This window comes from Mixophyes fleayi, chromosome 9 (assembly GCF_038048845.1).
Source record: "Mixophyes fleayi isolate aMixFle1 chromosome 9, aMixFle1.hap1, whole genome shotgun sequence".
NCBI lineage: Eukaryota > Metazoa > Chordata > Amphibia > Anura > Limnodynastidae > Mixophyes > Mixophyes fleayi.
In genome coordinates, this window is record NC_134410.1 from 17,063,337 (window position 1) to 17,082,050 (window position 18,714).

At 41.0% G+C, this 18,714-nt stretch overlaps 1 protein-coding gene across 2 annotated transcripts; it reads left to right on the forward strand.

Annotated features, from left to right (window-relative positions):
* The first annotated feature begins 1,332 nt into the window (after positions 1-1,332).
* LOC142102095 (uncharacterized) lies at positions 1,333-15,432 on the forward strand. 2 transcript variants are annotated; one of them, XM_075186653.1, is made up of 3 exons: positions 1,365-1,434; positions 5,407-5,452; positions 8,478-15,432. In XM_075186653.1, the coding sequence occupies exon 3, from the start codon at positions 10,351-10,353 to the stop codon at positions 11,425-11,427; it is 1,077 nt and encodes a 358-aa protein (XP_075042754.1). In that variant the 5' UTR covers positions 1,365-1,434; positions 5,407-5,452; positions 8,478-10,350; the 3' UTR covers positions 11,428-15,432. The 2 variants fall into 2 exon arrangements, with proteins under 2 accessions (XP_075042755.1, XP_075042754.1); XM_075186654.1 differs by lacking the exon at positions 5,407-5,452 and having other exon boundaries at positions 1,333-1,434.
* Positions 15,433-18,714: the final 3,282 nt, after the last annotated feature.

The window sequence follows — 18,714 nt, forward strand, 5'->3', positions numbered from 1 at the left end:
AAATCGTCCTTAATTAAAAATCCAGCTGCCGTCACCCCCCGTCCACCAATGTTTATGTTCCCATATTTTCGACACTCAGTTTCACTTTGCTTTTTAAAATGGTCACAATCAACGTTATTGTGGCATTTAGGGAGATATCATCTCACGGCAAACAGCATAGGCAATAATCAGCGGGAGCTCTCAGTAGAACATGATAGATGGTTATCAGGAGTCAGAGCTGATCTCTTGTTTAAATGTTCAAGTATATATACCCTTTAGAGGCTAGATGATCTCAGCTTTACTACAAATGACTTATACCAGTGCTTTTTTTGTAAGAAAAATGTGCGGAAACTCACATCACGTAGTCAATCACTGTACACACACCCACACGCGTCAGTTGTGCAACGAAACATAATGGTCACCGCCCGAAGTAAGCTCTCAGCGCGAAACCACACAACCAATCACAAGCTGAGCAGCACCACAAGCCAAGCAGTACCATCACAACCAGCGCGGACGATGTACGCATGCATCAGACACGACACACAAGCAGCCCGCATGCACCATTTTAATGATTTTGCCGCCGATCTGCTACGCTTGACAGGGCGATTCAAGTCCACGCAGACCAAATATCAAATGCTCAAAAGTTAATTTTAAAAAAGGAGCCGGAACTCAGTTCCGGTGTGTTCTATGACAAAAAAATAGCACTGACTTATACTACTGATAAGACCCCCTGTGAGCTTGTTACATGAATATTTTACTTAGCAAACATGTTTTTCAAACAAACGTAGGACTCGGCAATTCATAACACACCCATATATTCATATCTTATGTCATCTCTAAGTAAAACAAAATGGCTTCTAAGCTGCTTACTTAAAATGGCTTCCAAACCTCTATTATCAAACAGACACATGGTTGAGGATTCCATGAAATGTTCTCATTCTGTTTTGCTGAACTGGTTAAAGAAACGATACGCGGCTGGCTGAAACATCGCTATTTCAGAATTTGTAATGCCAAGGTACTCGGCCTACCAGCTTGTCTTTTGGAGACAATATGCTGACACAAGTTGTAACAAGAAAATATCTGATGTAAAAAAACAGAACGTTCAAGTGGAGCTGAAACAGGTAAAGCAAATAAACAGAGCAAAGTCCACAAAACAGTATTATAAATTGCATAATGTTTTTTTTAACGAAAGCAGTGAATAAAATTATGTACTTTGATGGGAAAGGGGAGGGAGGATGCTCTGTACCCATAACTCCCACTCCCCAAATTACCGGGAAATCTAACCAGACATTAGTTAATAGTAACAGATCATGAAGGTCTGAGTTGTTACAATGTAATGTTGATGAGTAAACATTGTCACTAATTCAACAATAAGATAATATATAAGTGTGGTGTAATATAAAGATCGACAGAACACTCGTTTTACTTTCATCAGATCTGCAGCGGAAAGTCAGGGTAAGACTGTGATTGTACTGTTTTGAGGGGATAATTGTCATTTAATATCAAATCTTCTCTTAATCGTCAATATTGTAGTTTAGGCCTGTGCTGTGTATATAACTCACATTATCATTAGCAGCATATTATGTAATCAGTATAATAGACACACCAGGAGGGGTAAAACAAATGATTGATGATCTAAATCAGTGTTTCCCAATCCCAGTCCTCAGGGACCCCTAACAGTGCAGGTTTTCCTGATCACAGATTAAATAATTATACAACCTGTGGATCTTTCATAATGTGTCAGTCAGTAATGAATACACCTGTGCTCCAGCAAGGAGATATGGAAAACATGAACTGTTAGGGGTCCCTGAGGACTGGGATGGGGAAACACTGTTCTAGGTAAACTAGAGGACTGGTCAAGACAGTGATAACTACAGTTTAATGCCATAAAATGCTAAATTATGCACTTGGGTCTCAAAAATCCAAAGGCTAAATATAGTATTAACGGCACTATAATGACTATTGAGGAGAGAAGGGATCTAGGAGTCACTATTTCAGGTGACTTAAAGGCAGGTAAGCAATGTAACACAGCAATGAGATAGGCAAGTCAGGTGCTTGGTAGCATAGGGAGAGGAATAAGTAGCAGAAAGAAGTAATAATGCCACTGTATAGGTCATTGGTACGGCCTCATCTAGAATACTGTGTTCAGTTCTGGAGGCCATATCTCCAGAAGAATATAAATACATTAGAGACTGTACAAAGAAGGGCAACTAAAATGGTGCATGGCCTATATGACAGAACTTACCCGGAAAGACTAAACGATCTTAACATATATAGTTTGGAGCAGAGAAGGGGAACATGACAGAAACTGTCATATATCACAAGGGTTATAACAAGGTGCAGGAGGGAAACATTCTTCAAAGGAAGAGAAGTATTAGAACACGAGGACATACACTGACACTGGGTGGAAGAGAAGTATTAGAACACGAAGACATACACTGACACTGGGGAGAAGAGAAGTATTAGAACACGAGGACATGTACTGACACTGGGGGGGAAGAGAAGTATTAGAACACGAGGACATACACTGACACTGGGGCGAAGAGAAGTATTAGAACACGAGGACATGCACTGACACTGGGGGGAAGAGAAGTATTAGAACACGAGGACATGCACTGACACTGGGGGGAAGAGAAGTATTAGAACACGAGGACATGTACTGACACTGGGGGGAAGAGAAGTATTAGAACACAAGGACATGCACTGACACTGGGGGGAAGAGAAGTATTAGAACACGAGGACATGCACTGACACTGGGGGGAAGAGAAGTATTAGAACACAAGGACATGCACTCACACTGGGGGGAAGAGAAGTATTAGAACACGAGGACATGCACTGACACTGGGGGGAAGAGAAGTATTAGAACACGAGGACATGCACTGACACTGGGGGGAAGAGAAGTATTAGAACACGAGGACATGTACTGACACTGGGGGGAAGAGAAGTATTAGAACACAAGGACATGCACTGACACTGGGGGGAAGAGAAGTATTAGAACACGAGGACATGCACTGACACTGGGGGGAAGAGAAGTATTAGAACACAAGGACATGCACTCACACTGGGGGGAAGAGAAGTATTAGAACACGAGGACATACACTGACACTGGGGGGAAAAGAAGTATTAGAACACGAGGACATGCACTGACACTGGGGGGAAGAGAAGTATTAGAACACGAGGACATGCACTGACACTGGGGGGAAGAGAAGTATTAGAACACGAGGACATGTACTGACACTGGGGGGAAGAGAAGTATTAGAACACAAGGACATGCACTCACACTGGGGGGAAGAGAAGTATTAGAACACGAGGACATGCACTGACACTGGGGGGAAAAGAAGTATTAGAACACGAGGACATGTACTGACACTGGGGGGGAAGAGAAGTATTTGAACACAAGGACATGCACTCACACTGGGGGGAAGAGAAGTATTAGAACACAAGGACATGTACTGACACTGGGGGGGAAGAGAAGTATTAGAACACAAGGACATGCACTCACACTGGGGGGAAGAGAAGTATTAGAACACGAGGACATGCACTGACACTGGGGGGAAGAGAAGTACTAGAACACGAGGACATGTACTGACACTGGGGGGAAGAGAAGTATTAGAACACAAGGACATGCACTGACACTGGGGGGGAAGAGAAGTATTAGAACACGAGGACATGCACTGACACTGGAGGGAAGAGAAGTATTAGAACACGAGGACATGTACTGACACTGGGGGGGAAGAGAAGTATTAGAACACGAGGACATGCACTGACACTGGAGGGAAGAGAAGTACTAGAACACGAGGACATGTACTGACACTGGGGGGGGAAGAGAAGTATTAGAACACGAGGACATGTACTGACACTGGGGGGAAGAGTAGTATTAGAACACAAGGACATGCACTCACACTGGGGGGAAGAGAAGTATTAGAACACGAGGACATGTACTGACACTGGGGGGGAAGAGAAGTATTAGAACACGAGGACATGCACTGACACTGGGGGGGCAGAGAAGTATTAGAACACGAGGACATGCACTGACACTGGGGGGGCAGAGAAGTATTAGAACACGAGGACATGCACTGACACTGGGGGGGAGTAGAGGAAATTTGAGAAAAAATTACTTCACATAAAGGGTAGTGGATAAGTGGAATAGCCTCCTATCAGAGGTGGTAGAGGCTAATACAGTAGAGCAATTAAAACATGATTGGGATAGACATAAGAATATCCTTACAAAGAATAAATGATCAAATAGGGTTTGAGGTTACCATAGGTTAAAAAAATGGACAGACTAGATGGGCCAAGTGGTTCTTATCTGCCATCAAATTCTATGTTTCTCTGTTTCTAGTATAATTGTGTACCAATGATGTACATGATTCTAATTATTTAGTTTTCAGGTAGAATACTTTAGTAGTAATTAGTGTATGTTTTAGAATATTCATTATGACTCCATTCCCTGGCTCTGTGTAATAGAACGGTTTGTTATAAACTAGCTCCGAGCATGTGAATACCGTTTGCATAATGCAAACCTTTATTGTAGTTTAGGAATCTTAAAATATTGTTTTAAAGCTTTATTTCTGCTTCTTAGCAGCCAAAAGTTTTTTTGTTTACTTTATTGTCCAGGGAAGGGGTGGGGGGGTAATACATTTTTTGGTCAGAGGACCAAAATATTGTAAGATTCACCACGGGGTTAGAAGCAGAGGAGGAGTGGTATTGTCATATAGGGGACGTGCAAAGTACCTTTCCTGTGCCACATTTGCCCCCCCCCCCCTCACCTCTGTATCTCTCACCTATATCACACCTGACCTCGGCTCTTCCCTGAAATATTAAAATATATACGATCTGATGGAAGATAATAATCTCAAGACCGAACTTTTTTTTAGCTTTCGGATAGGTTTGGACAATGCTGTGCAGCTCCCTTGATATTTATGGCCAATTCATTTCAAAGAGGATTCTACGTGTAGTGCACCACTGCATAAAAATTAATGAATGGACCATACAAATCAATAGGAAAAATACAGCACAACACTGATCAAACTGCTTGTGTCTCTAGTGGTTATGTGCACAATGTCTTCCATTACATATGAATGGACACTGATTTAAAGCAAGTAGCACCCTAAAAAAGTGCCTTGATGCAAAAGTGATACAACACACACACAGATGTAAGTATGAATGCGTGGGCTTTATTATAACATGTGGGTGCATACATTGCAGTTGTGTCACACAGCAATGGAACACCATTGGGTAACAAGCCTAAAAGACTCAACCTGCAGCCTTGTGCTTTTATATGGTCACAGAAGCACATGGTAACTTCTAATACTTTACATTAGACAGGGCATTATCCCATGTATAAGGTAATACTACGTAAGTAAGTTATGCTTTGTTTTGAGTGTATATTCCTCCATTTTTACTTTTTTGTTTGTTTGTTTACAGTCACACAGTGTCATTGTGCCATAGAATAGAGAACTCTGCCCAGAAGGTGAGATCCTTAGATGAGTAGATTAAAGAAATATTATTAATATATATATATATATCCATTTATTGCAGAAACTAGAGGATTATACAATTCAGTAATCTAAAAAGCATAATTTTAATACAGTTTGTTTTGCTCTGACTCCCCTCTTGTTTATGCTGCTGTCTGTAAAATAGATTTCTAGCAGAGACTTAATGTTTAGTTTTGGGGGGTAACAAATAGACAATAATTTATTAGTTAGACCTTACCCTTGAACATACTCTGTGTATATAGAGATAACAGAGAACAGGAACATTTATGTAAACCCATCATAAGTTGGAACAGTAATAAAAAAACATAATACATGTTATGGTGATGAGATAGGGGCTAATTCCTTATGGGAAAGATAATAACAGATAATGGAGTTTATATTTGCAGAACATTTCCCTTGGGGCAGCTTCTGTGGGAGGTCACCGCTCTCTGTGACTGAATGTTGAATGACCCTACACGATGGACTGTTGGGAATCAGTGTAGAAAATGATGAATGATTAATTTATGAAGCTCTTGATTTTGTATATGTACACGTTACCAGAACCCAGAAGTGACTTGGAGCTAATGCTGCCATGTTTACCTACATTGCTCTGTCCTCAATTAGGTATTTTGGATCCAGGACAGTTATTAGTTCTGTGTTCCTGTTCAAGCAACTGGGATTTAATAAATAAATTAATGTTTTAGGGCCTGATTCATTAAGGATCTTAAATGAAGAGGATTCTTATTTCAGTCTCCTGGACAAAACCATGTTACAATGCAAGGGGTTCAAATTAGTTTTCTGTTTTGCACATAAGTTAAATACTGACTGTTTTTTCATGTAACACACACATATCAACTTTAAATTTCAGTGTACAAATAAGCTATCAAGTATTTGTGTGCTACATGAGAAGACAGTCAGTATTTAACTTATGTGCAAAACAGAATACTCATTTGCACCCCTTGCATTGTAACATGGTTTTGTCCAGGAGACTGAAATAAGGATCCTCTTCATTTAAGATCCTTAATGAATCAGGCCCTTAGTTTTTATTAGACTAATAGGTGTCTGTCTGTGATAACTGTTTCTAGATGAGGATCTCTAAACAACACATTCCAATGTTTGATTATAATGTTTTGATCTCATAACCATTTAATTCCATAATGCATGGGAAGTTTTCTGATTGGTCTTTATGTATCTCTGTATCTTACTATAGACTATCTTTCTAATTGTTGTTTTCTGGTGACTGCACATTGTCTGAGCGGTTCTGGATATTCCCTTTTTCTAAATCTTTTGCTGTAAGTGATCTCTGTTCATTAAAGTCCTGTTCACGGCTACAGTGTCTTCAAATAAGAATAAAGTGTGAAAATGTAATATTACTCTTCCATTTGTCTAAGTGACAAGTAATGGAGATCGCTATTGGTAATTGAACTTGTTTGGTTTATAAACCATAAAGTCCTCAAATTGCTTAGGAATGTCCTGACACGAAGCACAAGGGAAAGACGACTCCGCAGGCTCACTTGTATTTTCTCGCCCCTCTCTGGCTCTCATGAGCCATCACTATCAGGGCTGCCACCAGAAATTACGGGGCCCAATACAAATGTAATAGGCAGGGCCCCTCTCCTTCCTTCTCCACCCACCCCAATTTTTATAATAATCTTCTACCCGACATTTTCCTTCTCCCCGTTCGTTTCAGTCGCACCCATCCCCGGTTCTACCTATCCCCTGTAGTAGTTTACTTAACTCTCTGCTACTTCTTTCTGTCTCCTTTCGGCTCTTTTCCATTGACAGCGTTGTGACTTTATTAATTCTATGTTGTCAGCGATGCTGCGGGCGCCTCTCTGCCTTGTCACGCTCTCTTCTACGCTACCTCCCTTAATCCACTGCAGAGGCTCCCCACCATTTTTTGGGGGCTCAGGGCTGATGGGGCACCATACGCTGTTGGGCCCCATACAGCTGTACTCCCTGTACCCCCCTTATGTCGGCCCGGATCACTATACACAACATTGGAAAGGCGCCATCTTGACTCTCAATGGCCCCTCCGGGAACACTGCTCCTCTAAGCAATACAATAAGCTGTGGGTGGCATTTGTCCAGTGTGGAACCCTTCCCTCAGCACCAAGCTCTGAGGGGAGCGGGATCTCTCGCACAGACAGTCTGCCTCTCCTTGCTCATCCCACTACTTAAAGAAGTTCACTATACACAAGTCAATGTAGTTGGGACTTCTCATGCTGGGTATCCTTCTCCTCGCTTTCCACTTAGCTGGGTTAAGTGGCACTACAAATCCCAGCGCCTGGCACATTGCTGCTCCAAACACGGCCCAGGTAACACTCTGGCGCTCCTGCAATTTGCAATCCACATGTCTGACATACTGACAGATTACACTGTCCCATCATAGTATTTATGTCTGGACAGAATTACTCCAGAAACAATTGGGGACCAGTTCCCATTTTTTTAACCCTTGGTCTCTGTTGGGCACCGAGAAACCCATGGTGCCCCCAAGGGTGTGGCTGTGGCTGGACACATTATTCACAGTTCCTGTGTCCTACAAGCACTAACTTCATTTGTGTGTTCAACCTAATATGTCCCTCGTGTCAGCGTCCATGGACCAGCTCACCAGAGTGCCGGGGGGGGGGGGGGATCCAGGAGCTTCTCTGCTCTGTCCCAGGTGCCCCGGCTGTCACTCTCCCTCCACACAGGTTCGGATCACCTTATATCAGCCTTATGTTGCTAAGCAACCACTTCTAGTCTAAGTACTTGTGTCGGGGATACACATTTAGTCACTGGGAGGTGTGACTAACAACACCAGAGGGGTTTTATATATATGTGACTTGTGATCTAAGTCAGCCTACGTTATGTCTATGGGTGGGGCCAGCTTGTCTCTATGTGTATTGTATATAAGATACTATAAGCAACAGATCATTTGTTATTAATTCCACGACTGTAACTCTCTGGCTGACAAAATATCTTGTCTAAAATGCTTCAGATTGTCCCAGCTGTCACCTCACCCCCGTGTTCCTCTTCTCAGGTACCTCCAGCAAAGATGTCCTCAGCAGCAACATTTCTTATCATATTTGGGATCCTCTTCAACATCTCCCAGCTGTCGTGTGAAACATGGCCAAGATTCTCTGCAAAGCACATTACTAACTTATCACATATAGGCTTCAACTGTACCAGTGCCATGAACGAACCATCATGGTCTGTTGTAAATGGGCAGCTCAAGCCTTTCAATACCTTCATTCATTCAAAAACTATAGATGTAAAAGACATCTGTAATAATGTCAGTGACCAGAGAAATAAATTAAGTGGCACAGATTTTCATCTCACTTCATGTACAAAAGGCGATAGAACTACCTATTCTGGACATTATTATTATTCTTCAATATGTGTAACCTGCAATCGTATAAGACCTACACACTTTGTTAGAATAGGAAGATGCTAAAATTTGCAAGATTGGGGCTTGTTTCCATTTCCCCTGCGGGCATAACATTCAGGTAGACATAAACCACCTCTGTATAATGCATAGCAAGAAATAGACCCTCCTCTATATAACATATAGGAAGCGATAAGCCCTTCTCTGTATAGCACATAGGAAAAGATAGACCCTCCTTTGTATAACACATATCTGAAGATAAAACTTCTTCTGTATAACACAAAGGAAGAAATAGATCATTCTCTGTTTAAGACAAATCAAACTATAAAGCCTCCTCTGTATAACACATAGCTACATATAGACTCTCCTCTGTATAACACATAGCTACAGATAGACCCTCCTCTGTATAACACATAGCTACAGATAGACTCTCCTCTGTATAACACATAGCTACAGATAGACTCTCCTCTGTATAACACATAGCTACAGATAGACTCTCCTCTGTATAACACATAGCTACAGATAGACTCTCCTCTGTATAACACATAGCTACAGATAGACCCTCCTTTGTATAACACATAGCTACAGATAGACTCTCCTCTGTATAACACATAGCTACAGATAGACACTCCTCTGTATAACACATAGCTACAGATAAACCCTCCTCTGTATAACACATAGCTACAGATATACCCTCCTCTGTATAACACATAGCTACAGATAGACTCTCCTCTGTATAACACATAGCTACAGATAGACTCTCCTCTGTATAACACAGAGCTACAGATAGACCCTCCTCTGTATAACACATAGCTACAGATAGACCCTCCTCTGTATAACACATAGCTACAGATAGACTCTCCTCTGTATAACACATAGCTAAAGATAGACTCTCCCCTGTATAACACATAGCTACAGATAGACCCTCCTCTGTATAACACATAGCTACAGATAGACTCTCCTCTGTATAACACATAGCTACAGATAGACTCTCCTCTGTATAGCACATAGCTACAGATAAACAATTCTCTGTATAGCACATAGGAAGCAATATATCCTCTACTATACAAAGTGCAGTAACAAAATCATTAGTGTAAATCCAACATTTTAAAAAGCAAAATCATTACACAAACAAGTGCCTCACATGATCCACTGAAGCCACACCCAGTTATACCCAAACCACGCCCAGCTCCATCCAAACCATTCCCACATTATGATGTAACCACACCCTTTTCTGCATCCACAAATGGTGGCAGTCCTGTCAAAATAGGGACTGTACACATATGCCGTAGTATAGAGAATTTACAGCAATAGACCTCCCCTCTCTGTATAACACATAGGAAGCAATAGACCTCCTCTCTTTGTATAACACACAGTGATTATGTAACATTTCTGCTAATAACATAGTGATTGGTGTAAAGCAGCTCAGCCAGGTAAAGTCTCATGTTACACAGCTCAGAGTCTATGTGTCACTATATAAACCTGCTTATTGTGATTATCATATGCTGAACTAATAAATACCTAATTAATGCTGCTAATTGTTTGTTGTTTTTTTCAAGAATACTGTAAACACAAAATACCACAAGAGGTGAGGCCACGATTTGTGGGCAGGCCACGTAGGCCCATAGTCTCAGATGCTATCTCTCCTTCCTCCGGAGAAGAGAGTAATGTCAGCCCCAACTCTCACTCAGGTCATAGTTCACATGGTTTTTGGTTTTGTTACGTTTATGAGGTTTTTCTTTTAAATCAGTGGTGGAAGTGGGGGGTATATGGTGGTACGCCATACCGCCACTTCTCCTGCTGCAAATACCATTCACTTACATTCTCCATACCGCCACTTCTCCTGCTGCAAATACCATTCACTTACATTCTCCATACCGCCACTTCTCCTGCTGCAAATACCATTCACTTACATTCTCCATACCGCCACTTCTCCTGCTGCAAATACCATTCACTTACATTCTCCATACCGCCACTTCTCCTGCTGCAAATACCATTCACTTACATTCTCCATACCGCCACTTCTCCTGCTGCAAATACCATTCACTTACATTCTCCATACCGCCACTTCTCCTGCTGCAAATACCATTCACTTCTATTCTCCATACCGCCACTTCTCCTGCTGCAAATTCCATTCACTTACATTGTCCATACCGCCACTTCTCCTGCTGCAAATTCCATTCACTTACATTGTCCATACCGCCACTCCTCCTGCTGCAAATACCATTCACTTACATTCTCCATACCGCCACTTCTCCTGCTGCAAATACCATTCACTTACATTCTCCATACCGCCACTTCTCCTGCTGCAAATACCATTCACTTACATTCTCCATACCGCCACTTCTCCTGCTGCAAATACCATTCACTTACATTCTCCATACCGCCACTTCTCCTGCTGCAAATACCATTCACTTACATTCTCCATACCGCCACTTCTCCTGCTGCAAATACCACTCACTTACATTCTCCATACCGCCACTTCTCCTGCTGCAAATACCATTCACTTACATTCTCCATACCGCCACTTCTCCTGCTGCAAATACCATTCACTTACATTGTCCATACCGCCACTTCTACATATCCACTCCGACCACTGTTTTAAATAGTATTTACCTATTTGGAATAGCTTTTAGTTTAAACAGATATATATTTTTTTCAGTAGCATTTATTTATTCATTCTAATTGTATTATTATATTTTTTCTTTCTAATAGCCCATTGTAATAATAAATAGGAAGGCGGTGAACAAACAGGGCAATGAGGGGAAGGGAACAGGACAACGGGCTTAAGGGTCCAAAACTGTACACCCGGCCCTGCATCTGACATAGAAAATATACATAATGGAAAATAATAGGAAAATTCAATGTTTATAGAAAGGACTTTATGGGCCTGATGCAGAGTTGAACTTACGCCACTTTGCGTAGTGTAAACTGGGCAAATTTGCAATGCGCATGCCCGCAATGCTTGTCTATGCGCCACTACAGACATATGTGTTAGGGATAAGCGGTTCGGATTACTTGAAATCCAAGGTTGAGGATCCGAGTAAAGTTAATTGTGACTCGGTTTCTCCCGCCAAACTCGGATCTCAAAACGAGGTGAAATTTAATTTCTCTGTATTTTTTTTGCAAAACTCTCGCGGGTTTTGGATTGCCATCTTTTGTATATATAGTCCTCCCTCGTTTCCTAAAGTGCCATCTTAGAACAGACAGCATGTAGGGAGGAGGTTACCTGGCTGCTTTGCTCATAAAATAGCGTTCAGGGTGAACCAGGGACATAGAAAACAATAGAATCCTGTCATTATTGTAAAGCAGTTCTGTAGATAATAGACATCTACAATCGTTTGCTGATCAATTGCTTTTAATTTCAATCTTAAATATACTTTACACTTACTAGTGGCTACTGGTTGTTGTTAATGCATTGCATTACATATATATAATAGTACTAGACAGTATATACAGACCAAGTTAGATAGATATCATTCTGGACTAAGTAGTAGATTTATTTATTTGAGGAAAACAGTGTGCTTTTGCTATCTGACTATTAGTAGCAGAATCCAAAAAACAAACAGATTTCTTTCTTTTAAAATTGAAAGTTTTTCTAGTGAAAGTAATCTTTTATGGGGCAGTGACAACTGAAATAATTATGAAAAATACTGGATGTTTGTGTGTGAGATTCAGCAGCAGTTGCACACCCCAAAAAAGGCTGTATAATATTATATTGTAATCTTTTCTATTTTGCAATACTTGTCTATTTTGGAAGGGTCGTTCAGTGGAATCTATATTTAAAAAAGGCTGCTTGTGAAGGTCAGCACACAGCTGCACACTCCCAAAAAACACTATATATTATTATATTATAATCTTTCCTATTTTTCAATTCTTGTCAATTTTGAAAGGGCCACTCAGTGACTTCCATATTAAAAAAAAACCTGGTTTGTGAGTGAGGGTATGCAGTAGCTGCACAGCCCCAAAAAGCGCTATATATTCTAATCTTTTCTACTTTTCGATACTTTTCCATTTTGGAAAGTCATTCAGTGAAATCTATATTTAAAAAGGGTATTTGCGTGTGTGGGCATTTTCTGGGCATTTCCACGTTCAGCGACCGCATGTAGAACATTGCAGTGACTGCAAAAAAAATGTCATCTGCCATGCCACCAACTGAAGCAAACCATTGGATAAATTAAACAACAAAAAAAATTAGTGTAAGGTGCAAGAGTTAAAAATTTTGAAACTCCACGTACACACTAAATTTGAAACTTTACACAGCATACATTATGGATAGTGAGGAGGCAATAACAATCTGATGTCGTTAGATGGACAGAGGCATCAGTAGATTTTTAGACAAGTAGATACCAAATTGTAAAGAGCTACCTAGTTTGCTGTCACTATATAAATAAATGAGGATGCTAAGAGACAAAGGTGGCCTGCATCCATACTAAAAGCCTTCAAAGACTACGCACAGAATATAATATATTGCCAGAGTGTTCATCGGGTTGCCAAGAGCATGGCTTTCGTTACCTTGCTGCTATATAAATACATGAGGATACTGAGAGATGAAGGTGGCCAGCGGCCATACTAAAAGCCTTCAAAGACTATGCACACAATACAGTACATTGCCAGAGTATTCCTTGGTTGCCAAGAGCATGGCTTTCATTACCTTGTTTTACTGATAGGCTCTGTGCCATAGTGGCGCCCTTCTGAATGAAACCAGGGGACTCGTATATATTTATGGGGAGGGAGGGCTGAAAAATCATTTCCCCCTGTGGAAACTTCACCTCCGCTGCTCGAGACTTGCAGCGGAGGTGTTCTCCGAGACCCATGTATATAAAAATGGAATGTACAGTATATATATATATATATATAATATTTATATGTTTCTATTAGTGATGTGTAAGAAATATGTAAAATAAACAGTTCAGATAGGCCATAAGTCACCCTTCTGTCGAAGTCGTATAATTGGATGAACGAAAGTATATTGGTTTAATATTGGTTTGCCGTGCGTATTGCGAAGCGTACGCCACGTAACACGTGGCGTGATGCGATCGCATTGTAAAATACGCACGCACACACTCGCATTACAACATTTAGTTATTTATACAATTCATATTCATATTGGTTCCGTTACACTGTAATTTATAAGCAGATAGCATTTGATTTATTATTAGTTTATATATATATATATATATATATATATATATATATATATATATAGACATTGATTATATGTACACTTCAGTGTTATTAAAGGTTTAGGTTATAGGAAAGGTGTCATGCCTGATATCATATTGAAGCCCTATTCATCAGTAGCTGTCCGGTGCAGTCGGCGAAGTGATCGCACATTGCATACTTTAGTTATTGATATTAGGGAATAAACCTTTTGTATGATGCTGGCTATGAAAGGGGCAGACCCCCTGGAGAGACGACCCCCTCCTTTGGATTCCTTAGATTGAATCAGCCTATGAACTGTTTACCCTGGAGCCACCCTGTGTCTGGACCTATAGAAGCAAGCTACGTCATCTCTATTGTTCACAATGAAACACTGACTGTATATATATTCATAGCTGTGCATCCAGGCCTCAGTCAACTATGACACAGTATTCTAACAGATATACTGTCCACCGGGTCCCGTGGGTGCGCAGCGAGCGCATGCGATTGCATTGGTATGTATTTATCTTTTGGTATTGGCTGTGCTGTACTGTACTGTATCATAATATAATAATGTATTGAATTGTTGACTATTTACATCTGCTAAAATAAATCACTTTGTGCGTTAGAAACACAATACAATCGCTTGGGCAATGCTTATTTGAAAACGATAAAATTACTTTAATACTTCCCACACATGTAAGTATGTATAGCACTTACATTAATGCAGATTTGGTTGCCCAAAACATGTCTTGACAATGCAATTGAAAGTTCACATTCTGAGAAATTAACAGGACAGATTTTAGACCTGGCGAAGAATACAGGTATAGGTGGAAATATGATGGATGATGATTTATGCTATGTGATGAAGTTATAGAACCGTAAGGTATGGTTAATTATTTTTTTATTTGAATTTAGAGAAAGCAAATGAACGGGTGGCAGATTTCCAAAATTCTTCATTAAGACAACAGTGGACAACTACAGACAGCGGCATTAGTAGACATTTAAATGACAATGAGAAGCCACAATGTTAAATGGTGGAATTTAAGATGGCATTGTCCTTGGAGTGAGGTAGATCTGTTCTGTAATGCTGCCCTTCAGAATCAAACCGGGGGACTTGTACATATTTATGTGGAAAAATTATTGCCCCGGGACAGGGCTGCCATTAAAAGGGTCTCCGGAAGGCCTGTGGTGTTTGGAGCCTGAAGTGGCTGTGCCTTCAGGGGATGGGGAGAGGGAGAGAATGCTGCTGGACCTGCAATGGCTGCATTAGTGAATGAGTCCAGGAGGTAAATGTATCAAGGTTCGATTCAGGTCTTCATGTCTGTCTGTACGAGGACAGGTCTTCATGTTTGTCTGTGGACAGGTCGTCATGTGACATGGACAGTGTTAAGATTTGTACAATGGTTTCAAGAAATAATAAGAAACAAATAAAGAGTTAAAGAAACACACAATAATAATAAACACCTAACGGCTTCTATCCATCACATCACAAAGATATATAATTAATAACCTGAAATAAGACACGGACACAGATTTAAATTTTGGCTAACTAAAATCACAGTTTAAATTGTATAAATGATGGTAGCGAAGAAGCCAATGCATATTCAGCTGCCAAGCTAATACTATACCACCAACATAGAGATGGCCAACCGGCCCAGATTCCCAGGCGCTTAGTTACGGCCTCCTAGAGACTACACCCCTTCTGCGCCTCCATACTTCCCCATTTGTCCCAGATAAGACCTGGTCTTATCTGGGCACTAGGCCTGGCTGGCTATAGTGGGCATAATGCACTTAAGCAATAGATTTTTAGGAAGCACTTATATTTGAGCACTAAGCTTGTGGCACAGTATCATTCAGGTTCTAGGCCTGTGGGCACAGTAGTATTCTGGCTCTGTGGGCACATTCCAGTCTAGGCCATTCTGGTTCTAGTCTAGGCCATAGGCCTGTGGTGACAAATTGGTGCAGAATTATCCTGTCAGAGCAGTGACAGGACTAATCTGCTGTACTATAAATTTGGGTTTTCAACTGAAGGGTAGAATCACCCACAGTGAGACTGCAACCAGTTTATTCTCTTAGTGAAAGGCAAGTGACCATTTGTGTCATGGTCCCTTAGGCCAAAGTTATGCCCCTTGGCTTATTAGCACCCAGAAGTGTTCATTGTATTCGAAAGATTGGTGTAAAATCCCCAGTCGGCAGTGCAGCACAATCCCTTTTGTTGAGTTGCAGCGGCGCAGGTTGTTGGTACCAACTTGGGGACCTTAAGTTTGAGTTTCGCTGGTTAAGTCGGCGGGTCCAATTTTGGGTGGTGTGTTCTATGGGGTGTTAGTAGGTCCTGAATTCCGGCAGTAGCCACTCACGGTTCCAGGTGGGAGCTCCTGACTCTATGTGGTGTTGTTCCCAATCGGTCCTTGCTAGACAAGAGTGTCAATCAGTCCTAGAAGAGAGTGAGTAGTTAGTGGTCAGTGAAGGAGTAGATTTCACAGTAAATCCAGGGATTAGGACACTGTGTCATTGGGATATCAGTGGGTTTAGTAGTTGGCCCAGGAATTTTCCCTTTTAGGAACCAGATGTCAGGTCCCCATTAATGGTAGGCTTCTGGTATTCGGTCATGTCCGCACATTGTAAGTGGTATCTAAGTGGTATCTTTGGAACTGTGAGGTTGAGAGCTAGTGTAGTGCGCCACACCAAGCAGTAGTAGCGTTAAAAGTTGCGCAGTGGGACTTTGGTAGGCGGAGCATACAGAATGGCCGCGTTTTAGCAGATCTCCATGGCAGACTCTTCCATCTAGCACCATGTGATCTCAGATACGGACCCACTTCAATACCCATTGCCACTTCTGCTGGTAAAGAAGATTATGGGCTGCAATTTCCACGAATTTTGGAGACACAGAGTTATTTTCAATTCCCCAGAGTCCGGCCACGATAAGAGTGGCCTACCCAGATTTTCCTTCCCACCAAGCCGCCCAGACTTTCCACTAGGCTAGATGAATGTTACCTATTATTCTTAAACAGCTTTTGGGACACCTAAACACAACTAGAAGAGAAATAAAACAACTATCACAGTATATATCAATCACTAAAGTTGAAGAGCCCCTTCACCACGCATGTGTCCACTATTTCGAGTATAATTGTGTATGTGTAGTCCAATGTACATGTTACAAACAGTACATTGGCAGAACCTCGAAGAAATTAAAATAAAAGTGGGGAGAGCATATTAGTAACATCAAAAAAAGATATGATTTACATTCTTTGTCAGCTCATTTTAAGAAATTTCATAATTGTGATTACAGATGGGCGGGCTCGGTTCCCCCGAGAACCGAACCCACCCGAACTTCGGCAATCCGAGTACCGAGCAGAGTGGGCTTGGTACCTTCCCGCCAATTCGGATTCCAAATCGAGGCGAACATCATCGCGATGTCGACGGATCTTGGTTCTCGCGAGTTTTGTAATGTATCATGATTCGTCTGCTGTGTCTTTAAGGTGAAACAGGAAGGGGTTTGGCTGTCAGAGCAGTGTCTCCTCCTTGTCAGGAACATATGCACTGAGCTGTACTGGAGATTATACTTGGCTATACACCAGCCAGGCATGGAAACCAGCTCTTAAGCAATGAAAAAGAAATTAAAACAATGTAAGTCCAATTAGTTAATGCAAAATCATGGACTGCTGTGTGTAATTTGATAATGTGAACTGCTAAAGGTGAAGTACAACAATTTCAACTGGTTTTAAAAAGAAAAATAATCAAAGAAAACCTGTAAACTAGAAGATGGCAGTATCTCTAATGGAGTTACATGGAGAGATATTAACTGAATGGAGAACTCATATAAAACCATGACAAAATGATTCACTTTTTTTTTGAATGATAAACATTCAGATAATATTGTTTTTTGGATATAGTAAATGGACAAGAAGGAATCTGAAAGTTCCATCTGAGGATTAAGGAAAAGTACACTGAATTTTATATTATTATGATTAGAAGTTTGCAAAATGCTGTACAAACTAGCAAACCACATGTGGCAGTATTACAGATAAAGTTATAGTTATAAATAATATAAGATAGGAAAGGGCCTAAATAAGAAAAACAATCCTCTTTGTAAAACAATATTGCTAAATTAGTCAGCAGCGACCACCACCACTCCCCCTCCTACCACTCTCCCTTGTGTCCGTTTGTTATTAAATTTATATGTTTTTTTGTATGTTTGCATGATTCATTGGGTTTATAATTAGAGATGCTCAGGCTCGGTTCCTCGAGAACCGAACACACCTAAACTTAGGGGATCCAAGTACCGAGCAGAGCTGGCTCGGTACTGTCACGCGCCCTCGGAATTGAAAATGAGGCAAAACATCATTGTGACGTAGTCGGATCTCGGATCTCGCGAATTTTGAATTCCTTTTTAAGATCCAACATAGCGAAGGGTGGGAGGGAGGGCGGACACCCATTTTTCTTTTCTGCCACTGCTGTGTGCCAATGTGTCCTAGATGACCATTTCTAATATCAGCCTTTCTGCATTCCTTCATATGCATGGACAGGAGATACCTGCTGAAATGCTAGACAACCCTCTCCTACTTACCACTAGATAATTATGGCACATTCTTCGCCACGAGTATAAATTAAACTCATATTCATCAGTTCATCTTCCCCTACTTGGTAATCCGAATTTTCAAAATGGCGTGGCTGCCTACCCCTTCTTTATAGACTGGGCTTGCAAAGGTCTAAGGATGGTCGGACACTTTTTGAATGTTTTTACTAA

What these genes read in the sequence shown, in the direction of transcription:
- LOC142102095 (XM_075186654.1), top strand. Translation starts at nt 10,351, where the DNA reads ATGCTGCTAATTGTTTGTTGTTTTTTTCAAGAATACTGTAAACACAAA.